The sequence below is a fragment of the Etheostoma spectabile genome, unplaced genomic scaffold, assembly GCF_008692095.1.
Source record: "Etheostoma spectabile isolate EspeVRDwgs_2016 unplaced genomic scaffold, UIUC_Espe_1.0 scaffold394, whole genome shotgun sequence".
NCBI classification, from domain to species: Eukaryota; Metazoa; Chordata; class Actinopteri; order Perciformes; family Percidae; genus Etheostoma; species Etheostoma spectabile.
Window position 1 is genome coordinate 829,543 of NW_022605599.1, and position 22,010 is coordinate 851,552.

At 41.0% G+C, this 22,010-nt stretch overlaps 2 protein-coding genes and 1 non-coding gene across 4 annotated transcripts; 2 read left to right on the forward strand and 1 right to left on the reverse strand.

Moving 5' to 3' along the window:
- The first annotated feature begins 388 nt into the window (after positions 1-388).
- On the forward strand, positions 389-20,669 carry snx15 (sorting nexin 15). The gene is made up of 9 exons (XM_032511584.1): positions 389-393; positions 9,157-9,166; positions 15,063-15,174; positions 15,829-15,985; positions 16,847-16,962; positions 17,216-17,498; positions 17,573-17,746; positions 18,547-18,744; positions 20,236-20,669. The coding sequence occupies exons 3-9, from the start codon at positions 15,076-15,078 to the stop codon at positions 20,373-20,375; spliced, it is 1,167 nt and encodes a 388-aa protein (XP_032367475.1). The 5' UTR covers positions 389-393; positions 9,157-9,166; positions 15,063-15,075; the 3' UTR covers positions 20,376-20,669.
- slc3a2a (solute carrier family 3 member 2a) lies at positions 990-7,018 on the reverse strand. 2 transcript variants are annotated; one of them, XM_032511582.1, is made up of 11 exons: positions 6,828-7,018; positions 5,532-5,760; positions 5,239-5,423; positions 4,150-4,323; positions 3,875-3,969; positions 3,621-3,745; positions 2,956-3,065; positions 2,456-2,655; positions 2,269-2,346; positions 1,967-2,186; positions 990-1,627 (listed from the first exon to the last, which is right to left on the reverse strand). In XM_032511582.1, exons 2-11 carry the CDS (start codon positions 5,726-5,728, stop codon positions 1,485-1,487), a joined length of 1,527 nt encoding a protein of 508 aa, XP_032367473.1. In that variant the 5' UTR covers positions 5,729-5,760; positions 6,828-7,018; the 3' UTR covers positions 990-1,484. The 2 variants fall into 2 exon arrangements, with proteins under 2 accessions (XP_032367473.1, XP_032367474.1); XM_032511583.1 differs by lacking the exon at positions 6,828-7,018 and adding an exon at positions 6,508-6,526.
- On the forward strand, positions 10,968-11,039 carry trnam-cau (transfer RNA methionine (anticodon CAU)). Its single transcript has one exon. It is a non-coding gene; the product is annotated as a tRNA-Met (tRNA).
- Positions 20,670-22,010: the final 1,341 nt, after the last annotated feature.

The following is a 22,010-nucleotide window of genomic DNA, read 5'->3' on the forward strand; positions in this document are numbered from 1 at the left end:
GTCATCTAGCATTTTATGAAGTAAAAAGATAAAATCAGGTCCAGTAAGGTCTATGCCAAATGTGCTTTTTGGCAAATAGAAACCGTGATAGTGTTTTTCTTGGTCCCTCTTTCGCTCTCCTTCTGTGCCACTCAAACTAAACACATCAACACTTCAAACAGAACAGAAAAAAACTAAGACAGTATGGAAAGTTATTCTTCCCGTAGACAATGTTTCAGTCTAGGAACCCAACATCTAAAACATCCCAGAGTAATAATTCAAGCAAAAATATTTTCACTCCCGCTAATGAAATGTCTCTCAAAACGTGTCCCAGTCCATTCAGCCCTTTTAAAATAAAAGATAAAATTATTCATATATAAAAAGCAACTGCTGGAAATACAGGACACACTGTTTGTACGTTTCAAATTGCTCATTCATCTACTGGATTTTGTAAAAGCTGATTCATCTTACAGGAAGATCATTTATAACTCAAACTTAGGAGAATGGTCTCGGAGACACGCTGTGATGATAAAAGATGTTATCTGGGGTTAAAGCGTTGCTTAACATATGTGACATAATGTCGGGGGTTATAACAGTAGTTACTTTAAGACAGTGTATGACCCATTTAGTGCCACTCGCAGGTATGTGCACGCCGTACGTTTTAGAGTCAAGTATAATGAGCCGATAAAACCCATCTGAGGATGTTTATCAAATATAGAGACGTGCTGCTTCCTCTGTTCACATCTGTGACACACTTCCACACCTGTACGTCCTGAAAATAGTGAACGCCTCATCTGATATTATCTTTGGCATAAAGAACACGCATAACACAGACCCACTCTTAAGAATGTTGTCAAACAGAAAGAAAAAGAAAATACATGAGCACACAAGAGTGGGTACAGAATGTTGTTTATTCATTTGACAGACTTCATGCCATTCCCAACAATTTTGTTGACTAGCACTCTGAAAAGCCTCACATGGAGTCACCGTACATGTTCAAGCGTTTTGTCCTGTGACGAGGGCCTTTCAGTGAGCTCAGACAGGCTCATGAAAGAAAGTAAAACTGCCACGAAGACAATTTAAAAACAAAACAAAAAAAACTGCTAAAGAAATGCCCAAAGAACAAAAATGGAATGTATTTCATATATTTGGACAATGGTCAACAATAAAAGTTCACAACAGAACAAAATGCTCAATTGGTGAGTGCATGTCTGAGATGGCTGCATCTTTTCCTAGCACAGAACAAAAAGTAAAACTAGTCTAGTGTTTTAAACGCTAATTAAAAATAAAATAAAAAATACATTCTGTAATTGAATGGCAGATTTCATTTGACCCAATTAAATTATTTTCCGACCTCATAGTCTGATAGAAGTCATATTTGTTAAAAAAAAAGGAAGTTCTTGTATCTTTTGAATATGCCATCTTATTCCTAGAGGAGTCGGGCTGTCTTTACTGTCTTTTTAAAACGCTGTTACTCTGTCGGTTCTATTAGTTTGGCTCCATCTTTAGCCTGTGTAGGGGAACTGCAGCAGGACGGCTTGTCCCGGTCCTAGGGGGATTTGGTCCAGGCTGACGGTGGAGTCCACCTCCAGCTGCTCGGTGTCAGTCGACAGCCTCACCGTGGCTTTCTCTGGCAACTTGACTCCTTCTGCAGGAACAAACTCCGTTAATTACTGTTAAGAAACATTATTGGGTAGGACACATTACACCTTAACAAACTGGTTCTCCAACTTTTTTCAATACTGTATCTCCTGTAAAATATTGTTTTCATCCACATTCCAGCACAAAATATTTGTTAGTAAAAATATAAAATTAATTCATTACTGTACAGTGCATGATTATTTTAGGAATCAGGCAAGACTTTTTAAATTAACATTTGAAAGAAATCTCATGCACCCCCTGCAGTAGTCCAAAGGACCCCTAAGGGTATGCGTGCCCCCCTTTTGAGAAACACTGCCTTAGCTGTATCCTTCTGTTGAAAACTTGCCTGTAGGTGCCAGGTTGAGCGTGAGCGTCTCAGGTGCTGCTCCCCAGTTGACGGCCGTAATGTATCTATCACTCTGGTCCCACAGACGGAGGAAAGAGAGCGAGGAGGCGGAGGAGGAGAGAGGGTAGTAGTCGCCGTGGAGGAGAGAGCGCTCTTTGACTCGCAGGTCGCTGAGGGATTTGAACCACTTCCTTACAGCAACGTGCTCCTTCCGCTCAGCCTGGGACAAGTGACAATGGTAAACATCTTTGACCATGTCCTCACTACTTTGCTCAAAAGACTCACTGTGAAAACACTCTTACCTCGGCCGTCTCATTGATACCAGCTCCTTCGGCAGGTTCCTTCTCTATGTCCCAAACCATCTTAGGAGACTCTGAACCCTGATAAGGAAATAAAAATGGAAAGACAAAAAAAATGAAAAATTACAAAAAGGTTACACTCTAACCGCTGTAAGCTCATTGAAACATTTGAACTTTTGAATTAGCTTACCTGTGCCTGAAGGCCGATCTCATCTCCGTAGGTAAAGACTGGGGTCCCGGGCATGGTGAACAGCAGCAGCTGGTAAAGGCGGATCAGGCCTGGAGTCTTTGCCAGCGTCGACAGCTGGCCCTTCTGGGCGGCACCGAGACCCCAGGCCACATTTCTCTGCTGAGAGTGAAGGGTGTCCATGGCCTTGATGCGCTCGCCACCTGTACATAAATTAGACAAATTATCTCATGCAATGCATCATTATTCAACTACTTTTTGTTTTTTTTAACACAGTAAATGGACATTCCGCTCAGTGCAATCGTTAGCTTCTGATTAAAACAGAGACAAAAAAGAGATGGAATATACAGAATAAGGAGCGATGACGTGAACATGAAAATTAATGGACGTATTCTGTCCAAAATACTACTGCTATTGTTTTCAGAATAATTAGAGAAACCAGTCCAAAACTGTAAAAGAGAAATACTAGATAAGTTTGGTGAGACAAACGAGTCCAGCCTTACCTCCACTGCTGCTGTTGAGAAGGTCCGACAGGACCAGATCTACACCTGTGGTATTGATGAGCTGAGACACCTCTGCAGCTGAAATACCTTCAACCACACCCATCAGCAACCTGAGACAGAGAGAATGTGGGAAGATTACACCGCTGACACTGGTTTCACTTAGTTGAAAGTTGAAAATGTTAAGTTACAGTGCAAGTTGTTTTAAATAGAGTATACAATTCTGATTGGTTAATTCAGCAACTTGAAATAAACCCTTGCATGTTTTTTTTTATTTGACTGTTGTTCATCAAACTGTCCACAAGGTGTTGCATCACCATGAGAGGGGGTGAAGAGCAACTGGCCTGGAGGCCTTTCTTGTTGATCTTTGGACCCCACCCAGTCCCCTGTAGCACTGGAATGCTTTCCATCTGCACCTTCCCTCAGGAAACACTTTTTTACACACACATTTTACTCATGCTCGGAAAATTACTTTCCTAAGAAAGATAGCTTTTTTTTTGCCAAATTGAGCTTCTGGTAATATTCAAAAGAATTGTTCATCATACCAGTGTATTCACAAAATGGCTTTCCCTATCTGCAGGGATATTCATTTAGAAATCTTCAAATGAAACACTGTGTTCCTGCACAGAGTGTCTACTGATGCACAACCAAAGGGCAGCCGTAGTTACTTTTTATCGGTGTGGTTGCCACGGACGGCAGCCTGCAGCATTGACCAATCAGAGTTGGTGACTGCAGTGAGGCCAGATAGCTTGATGCCATCGACATCCAAATTCAGCCAGTACTCGGCTGCAACCTGAAAGAGAACAAGAGCACTTTAGAAACAACACAAGCAAGAACAGTTCAACACCATCAATTCTTTCCAGCAAGGAAAAAACAAACTTGGTAAATAAACAGGATTACAGAAGAGCGTTGGGTGTCCTACCTTGACTTTCTCAAACACATCGGCAACATCCCCAGAGCTGAACCAGGGAGTGGCTCCCAGGTAGTTTGGAGTCAGGTCAAGCACCACAGAAATGCCTAAGAGACAAAGTAGACCAAAACAATTAGTGCACAACATTAACGTTAGATACTACGCTGCCTATTAACGGAGAATGGGTTAGGGAGCAGCATTAAATACTACTCTCTTCATATTAATGGAGAATGAGCCCAACATTGGGGGTTCGTGCACCTTAACTCATTTGTTTTAGGATGACACACCTTTCTTGTGGGCTTTCTCCATCACAGCAACCAAGGCTTTAATATTTCCCCGGGTCGGGTTGATCTCTTTAAGATTCAGGGTGCTTGGGTGGTCGGCCTGGACAGAGTGAAGCGGGCCAAGAACCAGGCCTTTCACCTTTAACTTGTTGATTTCGTCCAACTTTGCCTCAACACCTGGAGACAAACAGGAGGGACAGGAATGGAGAATGGGGTCAGGGTGAATTTCACATAGGGGAAAAGACAACTTGTAGTTGATGTGTGAAAGCTAGCAGGGTGAGAGGGGTAGGAAGAGAAGGCAAAAGGCTAGGGGAGACATTTTGATGGTTTAGGAGACATCAAGTAAAACAAATGCTGCTTTTGGCTTGGTATTGAATGCAGGAGCATGTGAATGACCCCCCTCTATTGGCCATGTGAAGTCTGTGAGCACAAGGAGGTCCTTTATGTGAAAACAGCACCAAGTCACGTGTGCTTGTTGGAATTCTGCCCAAGGCCTGTTGAAAACCCCTGTGCTCGCTAGTAATTCACTTTAAGAACAGCAGTACAACCTGCCCTTCCTGTCTGCCTCTTAAAAACTAAAAAAAAACATAGTTTAAATACAAGTACCAAAATGAAGGCTTATAATTTTGTCGGCTGCGTTAAGTGGCATTTGGAAAAAATAAAAGCCTGGAAGAGAATTACTTAATAACTTTTGAGATGTAAAGGAAAGTCTGGAATACGTTTGCACACCACTCAAAAAATGTACAGGGTTGCGTAACCTTGACCTTAGATCTGAGAAATAGAGATATGAAAGACATGACTCGCAGGCTTTTAGTCTCCTTTAGACTTTGAGTCACTCGTCAGCTTTGTCAGCACTGGGGTATCTGACCAGCTGAAGTAGGCCACGCAGAACTAAGGAAACCCAAGACCATGTCACAAGATGTAGTCCTTGTGAATACTTGGGTTACCAAGGCCAGACCGCTTTGTAAATATAATCTCACATTATCTTTTTATTAATAATTAAAAAAACATGCAAACAGCAGCAAGAAATGTAACATTAAAGAGTCTGAAATTTAGGCTGAGAATACATATTACAATAAAAAGGTACTCTACCTTCCAGTCCCCCAGAGTAAGCATCCAGATCAGAGATTTGGTACAGAGATCCTTCGTTCCACCAGTTCATCTCAGGGATGGGTTTGCAGCGAGGGGCCTGGACTATGATCACTATGGCTCCAGCCAGCATGCCCACCCAGCCCAGCCAAAACAGGACCAGAAGCACCCAACGGGTTCGCACCCATCTGAACACACAGGATGGAAACAGGAAAATGAGAAGTTGATGATGACTGTATGCCATACACCAATACAAGACCTGTATGTTTTGTTAAGGCTGTTATAGCGGCTCTTACCCTGGAGTGCCAGCAACCTTCATCAGCTCTTCTTTGGACAGGCCGGTGAAGGTCACCTCGTCCTCCGGGACCTTTAGCTTGACGCTGCCGTTTTTCTCTCCGCCTGCGGTCTGGCCATCGCCCGTCATGGGCTCCTTCTCGGGGTCCAGCACATTGAGCTCCACCTCCTTCATGTCGATCTCCGTGTCCTTATTCATGGTAGAAATCTGATTTCTTTATCCAGCTAGGTCTGGAAGTATGGGTTGGAGACACAAGAAGACAAAAGGAAATATTGACTGTTAACGTTAAGTTAATTAGCTTGTCTCTTCTTCAGGGCAGACTTATATACTGTGACTAAATACATAAAACAATAATGATAAAGCAAACAAAGTCACTTAAAGTGTTAAGTCTATTACAAACACTTAGGTTAATACAGTTAAGGCAACAAATTAACTAAAGTCAGCTAGCCGAATCCAAAAGCGGAAATTAATATTGGGGTGATGCTAACGTTAAGGTTAATTAGCCACCTAACACTCGCCCGTTAGCTAACGTTAACAGCTTCTTAACCAGCTGGAAACTAACGTTAACGCTAGCTACGTACGTTTTTCAGTGAATTTGTTGCTCATACAAAAATTAAAATGGGCAGACAACTCTTGAATAAAGTTGTGTTCAACAGTTGAGTGATGTTCCCGATGCCGTGGGCTCCCGTACCGAGCAGCGGGACGGCGGAGACAACATGTAGCTAGCGCTAGCTAACACAGCACCACTGGACCAACGAGAGCCCTCACCAGGGATGCAGTATTTATGATATATTATCATGTATAATATTAGATATACACTTCGGTGTTCAATTCGTTGCTTCCATACGGGCTTGTATTAACAAAGGATATTGTTGCAAAATACATCCTTATGTAGAACTTCTGAAATGTCTCGGTTTGTGATCACTTTTAAGCAGTTTGACGTACTATAAGATAATGATGGAATATATTTACTCTACCGGAAGTCTGGCTAGCTATTCGTTTGCCGGGTTTGCTCCATTTCTTAACGTTTCAATGTTCGTTTGACAAAAACTCTTTAACTAAAATATTTCCCAACTTGTTTAGTTTAATTCAGGTTGAATTGACCGTGTAATGTGTCTTCTATAAAGATGATGAAATCTAGCCCATTGCTACGTCATCAGCTGGTGCACGAGGCTGTTCACAGACGTGTACTTTACTTGCCAGTGATGATAAATGTATAAAGAAGTTCAAATCGATTTCCACAGTCAGTTCTGCCCCTGTTCTGGGGCTCCACTCGATGAAAACGATTCCACATTACCTTATTCAGGGTTCGGGTTTTACCGTCCGGGTCTGGTTTCCGTCCCTTTCCAGTCGTTAATCCTGCGGTCTCTTCTAATCTTGTTCCAGGGAGGCTCGCTCTGTATTTGTAGTGGCTCTGGTTTCTCCGCCTACCAAGGGACACGACCTGCTTCTCTCTCTCTCTCTCTCTCTCTCTCTCTCTCTCTCTCTACTCTATACTTTATCCTCTGTCTCCCTTTCCCAGAAACCGGCAGACATTAGACCCCATCCTCCAAACCAACAATCGTTTTAATACCTATTCCATTCTATAAACCCATATGTCTTTTGTGTCTGTCTTTACAGTTTCAGCATTTGCCCCAGTTTGTACAAAAGACAATGAAATGCAGATATATTTGTTTTTGTGTTTTTATTTCAGGCTAGTGTAAAATTGCCACTCACTCAGAATATAAATAGGGGCTAATGGATATGACAGTTGCCCTCATAAATTTTAATATGTAAGGTAAGTTATAGGCTGAAAATATTCTGTTAGAGATTATTAGCAACAACTAACAAGTTGTGCTTGGCCTTGCCAGCTTTTCCTAAAGAATATATAGCCTAATCAGTTACCAGCTGGTACTGATTGATTGCATAGTATCTAGGTCTATGGTGAGGCCTTTATTCTCTTGTGATAAATACAGATTGGCATTCTCTTCTTTAATCTAATTTAATTGTTTTACCACACAGACACTATCTTCTGTCTTCCATTAGCAAGTGACCAACACTCCCCCAGTAATCTATTCAGTCTGATATGATCATGTTCTCACCACGGTGCTCCCAAAAGCACCAAAGTAAAGTAAAGTAAAATCCCTTCGGGGCTGAATTGGACTTTCCGGTTTTCTCGAAGTTGCCGAGCCTCAAGACTGGTGTAGTAAGCAAATTACTAGAAAAACGACTTATATTACTCTATTTTTGTCAGATAGCTTACATTTCAAGTACATGGTTCTATTTGAGCCAAACCAGGTCCAGAGAGAACCATCTCCCTCATTACCATAAAGTACTCATATTCCTGTGGGGTCTATCTATTGTAAATGTTGAGAGGGTAATATTTGGGTTTTGCTGTTGTGCGTAAAACATTTTCAATGTGACAGGTAACTTCAGGAACATGCTCTGGTGTAACTGTATACCTTTGCCTGTGTATGTTTTTGTTCACTCTCCATCCCATTGCCCTGAAGGGTTTTTTTCTAATAAATTTGTCTTTTTTTGGCAAAAACTTTAAATCCAATCAAAATACACAGAAAGTCACATTTCCATTCCCTTTTTTCTTCTTATTCACAACAGTTTCTTAGTCTTTTTTGAACAATAATATAACTCGTAGGATAATAACAACACTTTTGCTGTTATTTTATGTAAGTGGTTCTTAAATTGTGGACTGTTTGTTACAGATAGTAGCTTCTGCAAAAAAAGGATTTTCTAACAAGTACTAGTTGTAACAGAAATATTGCTACTGAGAGAATGTGTGTAGTGCAGAAAGGTGTAAACACATTCTCAATAACACTTTCAAAATACCTTTCTATATTTGGGCCTGGGTTAAAATCATATTCAGTTGGCGTTTATGGGCTGCTGCTGTGTGTCTATTTGTGGATCTGTGATAACTTCTTCAACCTTGTAATTTAACCACAGTTATTGTGCTATTGAACTTTTGGAAAGTGTATCAAAATCTACAACACTTTATGTGATGACCATTTAAATATAGCCTTGAGCAAAATATGGGCCCAAAACAAATGGGTGGAAGTTGTCCTGTATTAGAAGTCACTATCTCCCTCCTCTAGACAAACGCAAACACACACACCATCTGTTTCTGTTTTTAGCTCGGCCTGTAGAGCATGCCTGTGTTTGGCAGAGTCACGCTGTAACAGAGCTGTTGACTGCTGGCTGATGTGAACACACTGTGCTGTTGATCCAGGAAAATTAGTGGTGGACAGACACGAGGAAAAGAAGTGAAGGGAAAGTCTTTGTTTCTTATTCTTCATCCATCCTCTTTCTTCCAATGTGTCTGCTGTCATATTCCTGTTGGATAGTAGGATATTTGGGGGTAAAACAACGAAAGAGACGGAGGAGTGTCCGGCTCAGGAGACATACTGTATGAGACAGACAGAGAGGAGGGGGCAGGGATGTGAAAACATGTTTATGAGCTGAGGGTGTAGTAAAACTTATTAAAGGAAACAACACTGAGCTTTAGCAAGACCCACACGTTGTCTGAGTCAAGTTGATCGCCACATCTCTAACAACCAGAACTAACAACAGAGCCGCATTCCAAACTTTATGTGACAGTGTATTAATTCACAACTATGTCAACCACTGGACATAAGTTCTCTTGTTCTCTTGTCAAGCCTGTGTAGTTTTTGTGTCTCTCCTTTCTGCTCCCACTTGGCGGAAGAATTTCGTTTTGAGAGTATTGTAAAATCCATCTCAAGCGCACCAGTCCAGTCACATCACAGAGAAAGAATGAAGGGTGTGGGTGGGGGCCGCGGCATGGGGGGTGGGGGGCGGCCTTGGATGTAGGCTCAGGACCACAACACACACAGTTTCAAGTATGGATTTGTTTAGGGTGGGGGGTGGAAGCTGGTTCCAAGCCCCATACTACCAAAGTATGGTTGGACTGGTAGCTCAGGGCGCCTTTCCACGGGCACCCCACTCTGACATCTCTCCATTAGTGCATGTATAGGTACTGAGCATGTTTGTAGTTCAGGCCTGTGTGATAACACAGAGGTAAATTGTATTTTATTATTAATATTTATACACAGTAGTTACAGCTGATTCTGTCACTTACATTTTGACATATTCTTACAGCATATTCTAGGTTATTCCACAGAATGCAAAAAATGTGTCTAAACACAGTTTAGAGCGTAGTAGACCTATAGATTGGTAACTGAGACAAATACAGCACAGTTTTGGGGCTTAACCTAATCACTAATATGGGATATAAATCTCTTTTTTCATCCTAAAGTCACTAAGTGTAACTTTGAGCGGTGCCTGCATGTTCCTATATTCGTCTGTAACAAAGTCCGCCGAGCTGGAGGCACACACACATGAACACACACACAGGGCCTCACTATAAACCCCCGTCTGATCCCTCTGAGAGAGTTTATTTTACAGGACAGCGTGAGCTTGGAAAAAACCCCGAAAAGCACTGCAGAGCAGACCTGGACTAGTTGAAACCAGTTTGTTGGGGTCTTGTGCTTTCATCCCATTGTCTCAGGCTCACTGCAATGTGCAGTCCTATAGTTCAAAAGAAATCTAAAGATCACTACTACATTGCATTGATATTATGTAATTTCAGAGAGAAGTTTGCGAGGAAACGTTTTATATGGATGCACACCAAACATTCAATCAATTGGGTGCGTAGGACTTTGTCTATGTGTATTTTATTGTTTATGTTCTGTTCCACGGATATCTGTGACTTGTACTACTGGGTACAACACCACACACACACACACACACACACACACACCACACACACACACACACACACACACACACACACACACACACACACACACACACAGGCTATGCCTTGCTTGTACATTTTTAATAACCTTTCCACCTCTAATCTCTTTTCCTTTTCTGTTTGTCTGAAATATAGTCCCTCCTATTCTTTCTTTGTTCCCTATTGGTGGCCTAGTTTTCTCTCGCAGACAAAGGGCAGACTGTTGAATGTTGAAAGCCTCCCTCTCTAAGTCTTTAGTGGCAGAAATGGAGAACTAATATGGACAGAGCAGACACTAATTAGTTCATCACATGAGTACACTCACATCAGAAATACATTACACAAAAATAAAAGAATAAATCACATTGAGTACGGCTACTATATGTGGTACAAACTGCATTTAAAAAAAGAAGACATAAGTTGTATATTATACATTATTTTCAAGTTTCATCTCTCCCAGTCCACATCCATAGCTTTCTCAACTAATCCCAGTCCTTTGTTCCGGCCTGCTCTACTGTTATTGCTTCCCCCCTTCTTTTCACTCTCTGAACCTTGTTCCCCCTACCACCAACTCTGTCTGTCAGCAGGAAACTGCGGCAGCACATTATGTAAGAACGCGCCTCTCTACGAGAACAATGCCAAACAGCTCAGTTCACAGAAGTAGTACTCCTTCTCACCATGCACCTCCTATTGAGCAGAGTGGCGCAGCGGAAGCGTGCTGGGCCCATAACCCAGAGGTCGATGGATCGAAACCATCCTCTGCTATTTTGCACATAATCTCCTGTTGTGCAGATGTCTAACCTGACTGTTAATGCTGTACCTATATTCCATAAACCATGTACGCTCACAAAGCCATCTATATATCTATGTGTGTGGGAAATATTGAAGGATAAAAGGATGTCAGAAATACCAGGGGTGAAAGAATTAGTCAGGTGTTTTACTACAGTGTAGACATACTCTGTTACAAGTAAAAGACCTGCATTCAAGAGTATTAGTATTAAAATATAATATATATATATATTATATAAAAGCAGGTATTATGCTGAATAATAATAATAATAATGTATATTCTATTATTGTAGTACAACCATTGATGCATTAATGTGTACATCACTGTATGCAGGTTGTAAAGGTGGAGATCCGATCAGCACTGATTCAATTTCAACCAGTTCAATTTTAATTATATAGCACCATATCACAATGGTGCAATAATGGATGTTATTCATCTCCCAGGTCTTTCATAAAGAGCAGGTCTGACAGGACTCTGGATGTTATCATCTCCCAGGTCTTTCATAACGCGCAGGTCTAGACCAGACCTCTGGGATGTTATTCATCTCCCAGTCTTTCATAAAGAGCAGGTCTAGACCATACTCTGGATGTTATTTATCTCCCAGGTCTTTCATAAGAGCAGGTCTAGACCAGGACTCTGGGATGTTATTTATCTCCCAGGTCTTTCATTAAAGGCAGGTCTAGACCAGACTCTGGGATGTTCTTATTCCCAGGTCTTTCAAAGAGCAGGTCTAGACCAGACTCTGGATGTTATTTATCTCACAGGTCTTTCATAAAGAGCAGGTACTAGACCAGGACTCTGGGATGTTATTTCTCCCAGTCTTTCCATTTAAAGAGCAGGTCTAGACCAGACTCTGGGATGTTTTTACTCACAGGTCTTTCATAAAGAGCAGGTCTAGACCGGACCCTGGGATGTTATCATCTCCCAGGTCTTTCATAAAGAGCAGGTCTAGACGGACTCTGGGATGTTATTTATCTCCCAGGTCTTTCCATAAGAGGCAGGTCTAGACCAGGACTCTGGATGTTATTTATCTCCAGGTCTTCATAAGAGCAGGTCTAGACCAGGACTCTGGGATGTTTTTTATCTCCCAGGTCTTTCATAAGAGCAGGTCTAGACGGACTCTGGGATGTTTTTATCTCCCAGGTCTTTCATAAAGAGCAGGTCTAGACCAGACTCTGGGATGGTATTTAATCTCCCGGTCTTTCCATCAAGAGCAGGTCTACCGGCACTCTGGTTGTTATTTACCCCCAGGTCTTTCATAAGAGCAGGTCTAGACCGGACTCTGGGATTTTATTTATCTCCCAGGTCTTTCAAAGAGCAGGTCTAGACCGACTCTGGGATGTTATTATATCTCCCAGTCTTTTTTCCATAAGAGCAGGTCTCGACCAGACTCGGATGATTATACTCCCAGGTCTTTCTAAAGAGCAGTCATACCCGACGTCTGGGATTTTATTATCTCCCAGGCTTTTCATAAAGAGCAGGTCTAACCGGACTCTGGGATTTGTTTCAGGTCTTACCCAAGAGACCATTTCAGTTTCACTTATGTGTCTGTGAATTAAATAAAGTAAAAATTAAATACGGCCCTCCGACTTCAAAATCCTGAAATCATAGAGAAGAACTGGGAAATAAATAAAAGCTTGGGAAAGGATTGTTGCACAATAAGAATGCACAGCTGGAACTTCCTCAACGCAGTGATGTCTGATGTTGCTCTCTTTGTTGTATTGTCTAAAAAGGGTAAGGCCTAGACCTTTGTGTGCTTATTTTAGCGTCTTTGACTCAGACACACAGACAATATGAATACAGATTTACATTGGCTAGATCAGAAAGGCATCATCAAACAAGACATTTTTATTTTCTGTGAAGTCACTTTTCCACTCACGTAGACTTCAGCTGCTAAATTCCATGAACCCTTAGCGCCCCCTGCAGTTATGTAATGGTCTCTACACGTATTTCACCTAAAAGGTGCAAAGACAATACTGATGATGAATACACAAAGGATACATTTCACCTATATGATGACTATATTGGTTTTGAGCTATATGCATGGTTTTACATACATTCCTTGTAGTGAAATGCTATTTTAACTACAACATTCTAATTACTGGTATATTCTATTTCATAAGCACTTGAATCTTTTTTTGAGATATTTAAAAAGGTGTTCACACCTCAACAGTATACGTACCAACTTCTAATTGAAATGCAGTGTGTCAAGCCCTGATCTATTGTCTTGATTCCTCAATATTAAAACATTATATATAATGATCTGAATAATATGTCAAAATATGATTGCTTTGTTTGCAAAGAGATCATACTAATTTCAACAGCATTTCAACCTCAAAAAACACACAGAATGTACTGCAACTTACAATAGAACAGAAAAAAATGTACACGCCTAATGTAACTATGAATATGTCAGTGTTGGTGAAATATTCCCAAAGGGCAAAGATACAAAATAAACAAGTAGGCTAATTAAGCTAAAAATACTTTTCTTTAATATTATTACAACATCAGACAATAAAGAAAATATAAAATAAGTATGCAAATATTGAACCACTGCTACTGATGTTTGACTAATGTTTAAGTTCTCGGAATAAGTGCTTGGCATAATTAGGTCTGCTTTATGTTCAGTGACTTTACTTGTTCAATGGGGACATTAGGTAAACATAAAATGAACATGATTATATATTTGTAATGTCCTGTATGCATTTCAAAGGTATCCATGTTCTTTGGGATGAATTTGACCCCAGGCTGTTGTAGCTGGGTTAGGGTATTGGGTATAGGGTTAGGGTTATACATGTATAAAACATAAGAAATATGTCATGATTCTAACAATGTCCTAGTCTTTAGGGCCTTGATTCACCTAACCATACCTGGAGTAGTGTGAGCACTCCATGTGTAGAGGAACTTTGGTGAAGGTGAAGCAACAGCAAGCCTTTTGAATCCCGAAACTGGAAGGGTGCTATTTCCAGCCCCCGTCTCTGAAGACCTTCCATGTGTTCTCCATGCTTTTGTTCCGGGTTATGTTTTATCTGGAGGAATATTTAAGTAGTCAACAAACAGACATAAAACACTCTTTTGATTAATTAATTAATGAATTACGATCATTTTCTGGAGGTTTAAATAATAATAATAATAATAAATTGAATTTGTATAGCGCTTTTCCCGAGCTCAAAGTCGCTTAACAGAGTAGAGACAGTGTTTAATAAAAAATAAAAAAATAAATTAAAAAAAAACTAAGGATAGGCAGAACAGAAAAGATGGGTCTTCAGACGGGACTGAAAAATGGTGAGGGACTCAGAGATGCGGATCTCATGGGGGTAGGAGTTCCACAGCCTTGGAGCTGCCCTGGAAAAGGCTCGGTCCCCAAAACTGCGGAGCTTTGACTTGGGGACATAATAGTAAGTAAATAGTAAGGTAAAGATAAATGTCTCTCTAGATCGACATCTACATCTTTAATTTGCCGTCCAACTTGAAGCCTCAACGCAACGTCATCACGCATTTGCTGACGTCACCGGCCAGGAAGTGAGCGGAGAGGAGGGAACAGCAGAATCCACCACAACAACAGAGCTACTACCATAGGCTACTACCATAGGCTACTACCATAGAGGTACACAACATAGAGGCTACACATATAGCCAATGGCTCTACCATATGCCCTACTACACCATAGTGCTACTCACCATAGAGGCTACTACCATAGATGCTACTACCATAGGTGCTACTACCATAGACTACTACCATAGGCTACTACCATAGCTACTACCATAGGCTACTACCATGCTACACCATGAAGTCCTACCTACCCATAGGGCTACTACCATAGAAGCTACATAGGCTAGTACCAATGGCTACTACCATAGGCTACTACCATAGAGGCTACTACCATAGGCTACTACCATAGAGGCTACTACCATAGAGGCTACTACCATAGGGCTACTACCATAGAAGCTACTACCATAGAAGCTACTACCATAGGAATACCACAGCTTTGACACACGGCCGTTAAGTGACATGTCACGGAAACCCAAAGATGAATACTACCGTTTTTTTACCGTTACAGAGCCACGCACACACGAGAAGGGACACACCGAATACAAGGTGTCAGCAAGGGTAGGTTTACACTCTTATCTCTCTTTTGCTGCAATACCAGCAATGTAAACCTGCATTGTTACTATAGCCAATAACTTTCTGTTATCCTAATTCTACTCTTTCACGTAAGTACGTAACACACACATTATTGTACCGTTGTAGTCTTAGGTCAGTTAACGTTACATCAGTAGTAACTCTGTAATGTTATTCGTTTGTAACACAATGAAGTCCCATAGGCATTAAAAAAAAACAAAGGCTCTTTCACTAAAGTCAAACAACGCCAACTTGTGACCCCCCCCACCCCGTGACCGCACTCATACCCCGTGGTCCACGCAGGCATGCATAAAAAATCTGATTGGCTCATATCTTCATAGGTTCAAGCCTTCATCACCCTCCCTGATGATATTTATACACAAACATACTTACACATAACAACTGTACTGATCATATCTTCATAGATTCACATACACACAACATACTTACACATAACAACTGAACTGATCCACGAGTTGTTGTCCTTTTGATATGTCCAGGTCTGGTTCCAGTTCAGGTTCAGGTTCCTGTATTGGTACCCGTGGGTAAACTAGGTCTAAGAGCTCTAAGAAGCAGGACACCCTGACCACCTAAACATGTTGTTCATGTAACAGTCTGTCCTCTCTCCTCTGTGCTTTGTAGTTTGTGTCCAAGCGTCATCCGGAAGATGTGAAAGAGGTGGTTGTGTGGAGGAGGTTCTCAGAGCTGAAGAAGCTCCATGGGGAGTTGGCCTACACTCACAGGAACCTGTTCAGAAGACAGGAAGAGTTTCCATCTTTTCCCCGCGCACAAGTCTTTGGTATAATTGGCAAAGAATGTGATACACTGTAGATGGATACACTCAATTCCAGCATGCTTACCAGGTTTTAACGATGAGGGTTTTTTTCCATGTTGGGCCGGGCAATAAAAAAAAATCTACTCTTACCTATTTGCCCCTATGAAAAAAAAAAAATCCAAGAAAGAAAGGAAAAAATATCAAAGATGTAAACAAAGATGTTGGAAAAAAGTCAAACTTTGAAAGCATCAAAAGCGTAAAAAAGAAAGTTGAAAGAAGCATCAAGTGCCAACGCAATTCTTGGTTGGCCATGTAGCGGCACATCCACCTCAAATGATTATGATATGATGATGCCCATACAGGCAACTGGGTTGTTATATTTACTTGCCCCGGAGCCAATGTGAGTCCCTTATTGTTGAATCCTGTTTACCAAGACGTGCTAAGAAAACGGACTACCTCTGCAGGGGCTAGATAAATACCAATACCAAGAACTGCTAATAGGCTACACTGCAGATGTTTTTTACACTGTCACCGAGGGGAATTCAGTTCAACTAGGCAGTGCTTTGTAGCTTTTCAAATACCAGTGGACAGTCACCATCTATAGCGAGTTTCAAGCTACCGTGCTGCATTGGTTCAATGCTTTGGCAAAGAGTAAGAGTGGTTCTCAACCCTCACAAATGATGACTTGATTGGATAATTGCTTAACAATACTGCCAGAAAAATGTCGATTTGAATAATCTAAGTCTCCCTGAAAAACCAACATTGTAAGGTTGTTCAGTCCTGCTTATTTTTCTGCGGTTTGTTTCTGTTATTTCTTCCATGCAACGTAATGTCCTAGCATCCTAATCCACATTGTCATTATCATATTGTCTGTCTCTGTTTCAGGAAGGTTTGATGAGGCTGTGATTGAAGAGAGGAGGAATGCTGCAGAGGTCATGCTTCTATTTACTACCAGCATACCTGCACTCTACAATAGCCCGCAGCTAAAGGACTTTTTCAGAGTGAGACACCCACTTCCACACCTACAGAAAGTAAAAGATATGAATTAGCCACGCACATCTGCACACAGGAAAACATGTGCCAGACCAGAAGTCCTGTTGGAATGGACTCCTTATATTGTCCTGACTCTCACCTTTCTGTTCCACATGTCCGACCTATCCTCTTCATTTTCTCTCTCTTTGCTCTCCTTCTACTCCACACTGCCTCCTTCCATCCTACCCCTCTCTCTCTCTCTCTCTCTCTCACCTTTCTCAGGGTGGTGAGGTGACAAGGCCTCTGGATACCACCCCTCTGTCTTCTGCTGGGCTCCTGCCCCCACCTCTCATCCCCCTTCCTAAGCGCAGGGCGTCAGACTGTGAACCAGCAGAGGAAGAGGAGGGAAGGGAGGCCCCCACCTTACCCCAAGACCTGGGTATCAACCTGGGCTTAGACGAGGGAGAACCGGAGGTGGCGGCTGAGGCTTACAGCGAGATGGGAGGCTCTCCGGGAGAAGGACAAGAACAAGAGGAGCTTAGCGACACAGAGCTGGATGACAGAGGTACAAAACATTTGCCATTAATTTACCCTGGGGTGTATTTTTCTTTCCTTATTAGTCTTGTTTTCCCCCTCCAGCTTTGTCTCCTGACCCTTGCCCAGCCAGAAACCACCAATCACGAGAGTCCCAGGAAGAATTTGATTCACTGTTTGACTCTGTGGCAGAAGAGCAAGTTCCCTCCTCCAAAGAGGAAGGTCCACCTCCTCTGACTGATAATGACTTGGCTGTCTTTGATCCCTGCTATAAACAAGGTAAAAATAAATGTTAATGAAACAATACCAACGGCTTTGAGGAGCTATGTGTAGCTGACACTGAACATTATGATCCAGGCTGTGGACCAAACACAAAAACACATCATTTGCCCCAAACTGATATCCTTTTCTTGAGCTTGGTTAATAATTGAGTAATGTTTAACAAATAAATGAAATAGCTCTATGGTGTACATATTGTTTCAGGCATAACAACTTGCTTGATTGGCATTTGATCCTCTCTCGTTCATATCTACTCATGGCAGAGTATATTTTTCACTTATTCACCTGTAAGGCTCCAGACGCTTCACAGGAAGCCGATGGAATCCCACAGCTGTTGAGGGAATTCTTCCTTCTGCACGATTAAGATAAAGTAGTTGATGTGGATTTGTGTAAAGTTGACTTTTTGGTGATTAGTCATGTCTAAGTAGGGCTGCAACTAGCAATTATTGTTGTTATCTGCTTATTACTTTCCTGACTAATTAATTATCCAGCTATTATACATCAATAATTGAAAAAGGTGTAGATAATTTCCCAGAGCCTAGGTGACCAGCAGCCCCCAAATTAAAATATTTTCTGTTAAACATTCTATTAGACAAAGATCATTAGTAACTTCTTAAATTTGAGCTGGAACCAAACAATGTTTCCCATTTTTGCTTTCAAAGAAATACCATCCAGTGACATTTTAGAGTCACTCCATAGGTTTTGGAAAATATGAAATTAAACATAATCTTACAATTGCCTCGTTGTAATTATTTCTCTGCTAGTAAATAAATAATTTGCTCTTTTTCTCTCTATTCCAGATAAATCTAATTCTTCCAGTGACCACTCAGAATTGTTCTCACTGCCTCCAGCCAGTCTGACAGGAGGGGACGTGGGTTACTTAAACCAAGCTGCCACTGAGCTAACAGCTGCAGTGAAGAGGGAGAAGGAAGGAGAATTTAGTTCTGCCATTCGTGCATACAGGACGGCGGTGGATATCCTGATCACTGGAGTACAGGGTGAGAACACATGTGAAGGGATTGAGGAAGTTGGAGGGTTGGGAAAGGGTAAAGCAGCAATAGTCCAAAAATGTTTCCAAAATATGAATCAAAGACCCACATGCCAATGAAAAAGGAAAAAGTTAGTGAAAAAGTGCAGTGGTGCACATCTACAAAATGAAACAACACTGCAGCACTTTCTGTGTTGTCTTTTTTTGTTGTTATTTACAATCTTGCATGTGAATTCACCCAGTTCAATATTGCTTTTTTACCTGAATGCACTCCATCATGCCCATTCCTGCATAAAGCTATGAGCCAGCTTTGTTGCTATAGTGACAGACCATAGACTTGTTTGCAAAAACAGAAAATTGTGTGACAGTGCTCCATGTGTAAATAAGCTAGTGCATCAGCACGAGTGTGCATTTAACTCTAATGTCTTTACCAGCAGAGCATGTGTGGCATGCCAATGTAAGTCCACAATCTATGTCCTGGTCTCTGTGGTAGCGTGGCCAAGCGGTCTAAGGTGCTGGATTAAGGCTCCAGTCCTTTCTGGGGCGTGGGTTCGAATCCTACTGCTGCCTAAGAAACATTTGCAGCTCAGCGTTCTTTCTTATCATGTAGAAATTGGATTTATACTGATTATGTTAAAGCATTTAAGTTGTTTCTGACTTGTGGTTTGTCTTTTTATTATATTATTATAGACTCATGTCTTGCTGTTGATGGTATGTTCATATGACAAAGGCCATTTGCTTTTTCTTCAAATTCTTGAAGAGATTTCACCTTTCTTTTGACTAATTTGACTCTTTTGAGTTATTCACGGCTTTTTATAAATGACTTCTTTAACAAATATATTTTGAAGGACACCACTATATTATATTATACATGCTGAACCAGCTTGTCAGAAAAAGAAGCATTTGATGCATGCATTAATCAAACAAAACTCAACTCTGGACCTTCTCGTGTGCTGTCGACAACAAAGCCAGTGATACACAGGTCTAAATTAGACTGACTAACCCAAGTATGTGTATTATCTGCTATCGAGCTAACATGGGACAGTCCCCTACTGAGTTGTCTAGGGTTACTTTGTGCACTCTCAGTTGTCCCCCACATCCTTGACCAATGAAGAATTGACCTGTCCTGCTATGACTCGTCCAACAGCAACACCGCATCTGTTGCAAGGTAGTGTGGCCGAGCTGTCTAAGGGCTGGATTAAAGCTCCAGTCTCTCTGGGGCTGCGGGTTTGAATCCCACAGCTGCCAAAATGGCTTTTGAGCTCAGCTGTCCTCCATAGATTGATTCTTCTTTCAGCACTGCTGTTTAAATTGATAAATAAAGTTAAAGAAAATCTGTTTTATGAAAACTTCAACACACCTTTTTCTTCATTCTCTACCTTCCCTCTCATTTCTCTTTGTCCTCTTTACACTTTCACAGCAGCAGGACCAGGTACACTAATGCCATTATTGAACAGTAATAAGGAAAATAATGAAAATATTTTTTTGTCTGTCCGTCCAGGAGACCCAGATCCAATTCGCAGGGAGTCTGTGATGAGAAGGACAGCCCAGTATCTGAAGCACACTGAGATGTTGGTTGACAGGCACTCCTCGCCCACACACACTCACACACTGACACACACACATACACAAGACCCTTAGATGCACACTTTTTATGTATACACTGTTCACACACACATGAAGACAGATCAAAGACAAAGAAACTCAGGGTTGTGACACACACACACACACACACACACACACACACTCATAGGCATACTTAAACAAATGCACAGTTATACACAGTATGTATGTTGACATACAGTTATAACAAAAACTCATTTAAACCATTCAAAAATACATTCAGGACACCCTCCCGAGGTACCCACTACACTGCAGACTGCTACTTTTCTATCTTTGTGTAGGGAAAAATCTGTAATTTACTAAATATAATTATAAAATACAAATAAATAAATCTGTAAACTTCATGCATTATTGGGTAAATAATCCATCTCTCTCCATCAATATCTTTCTCTTGTTTGATTCTTACTCTCCTTTTACAGTGTGTTCTTGTTAAATACAGTAATGTGTAGTGTATAATAGTAATTTGCATTTTGCACAAACAATGTTTTGATTAATAAATCAGATTTTAACTGAAAGTCAAAGAGATATCTGTTTCGTTGGTGTTACAAGTGTAGAAGGAGTGGGTTTCTTGCAACCAACAGTGTTTGGTAAGACTGTAACTGCAAACTTTGGATTACGTAATCAGATGTTCCAAATAAGTGACACAAGGCCAAAATATGTTAGTAGGTCAAACCTCATTCGCCAAAATCACCTACTCAACATCAACAATAAATGCACATGATGTGTTTTGGTGACTAATAGTGCTTTATAGCACAGGGGCTGCAGGTACATTTCTGTTTAGAAATGGTTCAAAACTTCCAATTGGAGGATTTTGGTTGTCCTCAGTGGTAAAAACTACTGATTTGAAACTATACATATACCTTTTTTTTTTTTCTTCAATAATGTTACTGTGGTTCAGTACACAGCGGCTGCTAAACGCAATCTAAGAGCTGTTGTAGATTTTGTAGGTTTTAAGTTTTGCGGTAGCAAGGCAGAACCTCTAAGAGGCGCTATTGGCTATTAGATTATATTAATTACACTCTATTGCAGGAACTCCTCATTCTCGGTGTTCTCCACCAATAAAGCAGCAAAACCTCACGTTTTTTTCTCAGCTGAGCAAGTGTGACAGCAAAGCAGCAGTTTAGCTAGCTAAAATAAGCCGTTGGACTGCTGAGCAAACCAGGACTTACATTGCGGATGAACGCTTTTTTTTTAAGCTACAATAATCAAATGAAAAACAGTGGCCACTACTGTAATGTTTTTTATTTTAGTTAATATACTGTATGTACTGTAGCAAGTACAAGCCATCCATTGCTGCAAAATGAGTTGGTAAAATAACATCACTTACGTCTTTATCAAAGCTGCTACTTTCTTGTCATTGCTGATGTTAAATGTGCATAGTATTTGTTGTTCACCAGTCTGTTTGTATGCCATTTTACTCTTGGTCCACTTAACATCCCCCGATTCCCTGTCAACAAGTATGTTTCCTCTTTCAGTGCCCAATGCTGTACCTGGTTAAAGAATAGTTATAAGATTCATTCAAAAAACATAAAATAAAATGGAGCTTTAGACTCCATCATTATAGAATGATTTGTAAAAGGGGTAAGGAAGCCAAGACAATCCCCCCCGATGGAAGTGGAGGAGGACCCAGGGTGCCTTTGGGTGACGATGACT